Below are 3,829 nucleotides of genomic sequence, written 5' to 3'. Positions count from 1 at the left end.
ACTTCTCATGACATCTTTAATTTCAAAGACAAAATATGCTAAATTTATGGTTATTTTTGGAAAACTTATAAATCCTCCTTAATAAATAAAAGTTTTTTTGCCACATGTCAATCTCTCATGAGTTTTGACACTTGTCATTTTGTAGTATTTTTGAAATATATATTATCCGATTGTCAATTTTTGATTTGTTTCAATTTTTAAAATTAAAATTATATATATGTAAAGTATTAAATACGTTAATTCTCTTCTTATTTTGAAGTTGTATATTAAAAAATATTTTCAGTTTACACTTTAGTTTAATATTTCATTTTTTTTAAATCAACCCGTGTAATACACGGGTCTCACACCTAATTTTTATTAAATCTTAAAAAATGTTAAATAAGATTAACTCAAATTGTTTTTTTTTCTCTTTAATTAATCAGACAAATAAATATATTCAATTATTATTAAATCAAATATTGTATCTTTTCTTAAAACAAGAAAACTTATAATTTTCTATGTTATACAATGCATAGGACTTGGTTTATATGACAACTAGCAAGTGACAAGTACCTATTAATTTATTTTCACATGAAAGATCATTAATAATTCTTTAATTCCTATACAGAAAAAGTGGTCTTTGTTCATCACCTAATATAACCGTGACAGAAGTGGACAAGAGGATCCGTTTCTTGAGGTAAGTTTATTTCATTCTACTTTTGATCAACTTCTTTGTCGTCATTATACATGTAAAATAAGATTTGATCTTTGTTTCCTTTATTATTATCGACTTGACTTGATTCATAAACTATGCCCACTTGATTATTCGAGTAGATGATACGTTCTTTGGTGGTTGTTGACTTTCTCTTTATCAATTGGGTCATCGAGTTGAAGGTTTCTATGATTCTTTGAGTTTCTTAAAATACCCATAAAGAAAAGATCGTGGGTTTTTGATTTATTCGAAGCTAAAGCCTTCTTGATGATGTGATTCTTTGAGTTTCTTGAAATACCCATATCATAAAGATTGTGGGTTTTTCATTTCTTTGATGCTTAAATCCTTCTGGATCTCAAAAAGATTGTGGGTTTTTAATTTCTTTGATGCTATCACTTCCCTAATTCTTGCCCTAAATTTGCAATTTCTAGGGTTTACCATGGTTCTGTTGACCGATTCATGTATTGATTGGTAAGTCTCTATGCTCTCTATCTTTTGTATTTCTATAATCGATTTCAATCAAAAGAAAATATTGTTTTATTAACTACTAAATATACGACAATTTCAGAGTGCAATCAGGAATTGAATTGATGGGTGTAGATCAAAGAACGAAGACCCTATTCGTATTATCCAATTGAATTCATAAAGATTGTTACTTTTGTCTTGAGGAAACAAGAACAAGAACAAATTAAAGATCTTTAGGTGTTTGCATACATAAATTTTCCGTTATAGATAAAGTCAAAAGATCAAAGATGTCAGGAGTTCAAGATTCATTAGAGATAAAATTCCGTTTGATTGATGGGTCAGATATTGGTCCTAAAAGCTTTCCAGCAGCTGCAAGTGTTGCGACTTTGAAAGAAAGCATACTTTCTCAATGGCCTAAAGGTTTGTAGAAATCTTTTATACTTAAAATTTCGGTATTTAAACATGTTTATTTTGTGGTTATCATGTCTTCGCGATGCATATTTGTAGTTAAATTTTTGAAAATAAATCAGATTCAAATTTCAATCGTTAAAATTACCATAATCGTTATTTCGCAAAATTAATGAATTTCTCAAAGACATATGTAGTTATCTCAAATTTTTTACGCAAAAATTGTTCATTTTATGATACGACATCTCCTATTTTGGTCATTTAAGTGATTATTCCTTTAAATAATCACATTGGTTTCTTTTAATTTTTCCCTTTTTGGGTGTTTTAGACGATTTAGATCATTTGCTAAATAAAAATCTTTAAAGTTTTAAAATATGATATTGTATTAAAGTTTTAAAAAAAATGTAATCTTTTTGGTTTTGCAGAAAAGGAGAATGCTCCAAAAACAGTTAAAGATTTAAAGATAATTAGTGCAGGAAAAATATTGGAGAACAATAGAACAATAGGCGAATGCAGGAGTCCTTTGTGTGATGTTCCTGGTGGAGTTACTACTATGCATGTTGTCGTTAGCCAACCACCTCAAGAAAAAGGTAAGTGTAAAATGACCAAAATACCCTTTTTTAAATGTGTGCATAGAACTATAGATTATACAAGTTTCGTGAAGAATGAATTGATTAAAAGGGAATTTAAATACTTTTACAAGTATCTATAGTTAGTATTCAACTATGTTTTTATAAAAGTAACATTTTGTTACAAAAAGGGTAATTCTGTCATTTGTCATGTATTTATAATTGATTTTCAGATACGTATTTATGAAACAAACAGTCACTTACAAAAGGAAATAATAAAGGGTAATTATGTCATTTGTCGTTTTTTACATTCTAATTCCTTTTGACATTGTTGCAAACGAAACAAAAACATACAAAGGAAACATATGTTGTAAATGACTGAAATGCCCTTTTTAAAAAAGCTTCATGAACAAGAAACTATTAAAAGGGTAATCTTTTTACACGTATTCCTAATTGATTTTCAGATCTATATTCCAATTTCATCCAAAAACATTATTCGAATCAAACACAAACATTCTCTAAAATCTAAATTATATTTTACTTTTTGAAAATCAACAGAAAAGAAAGTGACAGATGATCCAAAGATAAACAAGTGTGTATGTGTGATATTATAAGAAGCAAATCCAAATACAACCGATTTACATCTTCATTTGCAGGTTTGTTGCCACTTTACTCTTTATTTGTTACATATTGCTATTGATATTATCATTAAATTATTTAAATTTATGCTATTATGTGTTACACATTGGTAAAAAAAGTGTAATTATGTTACTATTGTTGGGTAAAAAATAAAGTAGATTTATTTTTATGAATTTATGGCAGATGATGATGATGATGATGCTGTTAATGAATGGTTTGGACTTTGGATTGAGGTTTTACAAAGAAAAAAGAAAAAGGAAAAATTGGTGAAATTATATACATTTGTATCTATACAGATTTTTTTTTTTTTTTTTTTTTTGGGTTGTTTTTTTTTTTTTTTGCATATTTTGTTAAATCCTGTGGATTTTTTTACTTGAAAAATCTTTCTTGATGGCTTTTGATTCTTATTTGGTTGGAAAACTGTGATTAGATTTGATTATTTGAATGGAAACGAAGTATATTTCTTGTTTTTTGTTTGGGTAATGTACAACTTTTGTTGCACAAGGTACAAATCATTGATTGCTGTTTTGTGTAAGCTTCATTAGAGCAGATATAGATGTTGACTTATTGCTTTTTCGATAATGGTCAAACGATGTATATACAAAGGGGTTATCGGTATTAATGTACAACTTTCAATGCATAATGTACAAGTTGTTGTAGAAGAAAGATTCCCCAAATTCGTTTCAAGTCTTTTCGTATTTCTTGAGGTACAACTTTTAGAGCACAAGGTATGAGTTTTTAACATATTGTAGTTTTTAAAGCACGTGTTGTTTTGGTATATACCATTTTTTTTTGTTTGAAAAAGTAAATATTACACAATTTAAATTGATGGTCGGTTTGTGTTATGTTCTATATTAAATGGATTTTTATTTTATTTTTTATTTTTATGTTTCATCTGTGGTTTGTTATTTTTTTTAGTCTAAATCTTTGCAAAATTGTGAAAGTTGTGGATATGATTTAATTACGGATTTAGTTTTTATATATATTTCTAATATTTTATTAAGGATTTATTAAAACATCTTATTTTAAAATGAATAGATAAAAAACATAAATTGAA

The 3,829-nt window shown here is 27.0% G+C and overlaps 1 protein-coding gene across 4 annotated transcripts; it reads left to right on the top strand.

The window, feature by feature from the left end:
• The first annotated feature begins 583 nt into the window (after window positions 1-583).
• On the top strand, window positions 584-3,242 carry LOC145093326 (membrane-anchored ubiquitin-fold protein 1-like). 4 transcript variants are annotated; one of them, XM_079031432.1, is made up of 6 exons: window positions 584-676; window positions 1,123-1,162; window positions 1,260-1,576; window positions 1,990-2,154; window positions 2,692-2,789; window positions 2,956-3,242. In XM_079031432.1, exons 3-5 carry the CDS (start codon window positions 1,444-1,446, stop codon window positions 2,745-2,747), a joined length of 354 nt encoding a protein of 117 aa, XP_078887558.1. In that variant the 5' UTR covers window positions 584-676; window positions 1,123-1,162; window positions 1,260-1,443; the 3' UTR covers window positions 2,748-2,789; window positions 2,956-3,242. The 4 variants fall into 4 exon arrangements, with proteins under 4 accessions (XP_078887558.1, XP_078887556.1, XP_078887555.1 ...); XM_079031431.1 differs by lacking the exon at window positions 584-676 and adding an exon at window positions 752-873; XM_079031430.1 differs by lacking the exon at window positions 584-676 and having other exon boundaries at window positions 742-1,162; window positions 2,959-3,242.
• Window positions 3,243-3,829: the final 587 nt, after the last annotated feature.

Source organism: Lactuca serriola, chromosome 3 (genome assembly GCF_051521515.1).
Source record: "Lactuca serriola cultivar US96UC23 chromosome 3, Lser_US96UC23_V15, whole genome shotgun sequence".
In the NCBI taxonomy this organism is placed as follows: domain Eukaryota; kingdom Viridiplantae; phylum Streptophyta; class Magnoliopsida; order Asterales; family Asteraceae; genus Lactuca; species Lactuca serriola.
The sequence above is the reverse complement of the archived record's forward strand: the minus strand, read 5'-3'. Positions and strand labels throughout refer to the sequence as shown.

Coding starts and splice junctions, on each gene's coding strand:
- LOC145093326 (XM_079031432.1), top strand. CDS start 1,444: ATGTCAGGAGTTCAAGATTCATTAGAGATAAAATTCCGTTTGATTGAT. Junction 1,577..1,989: donor ACTTTCTCAATGGCCTAAAG/GTTTGTAGAAAT, acceptor TTGGTTTTGCAG/AAAAGGAGAATGCTCCAAAA. Junction 2,155..2,691: donor CCAACCACCTCAAGAAAAAG/GTAAGTGTAAAA, acceptor GAAAATCAACAG/AAAAGAAAGTGACAGATGAT.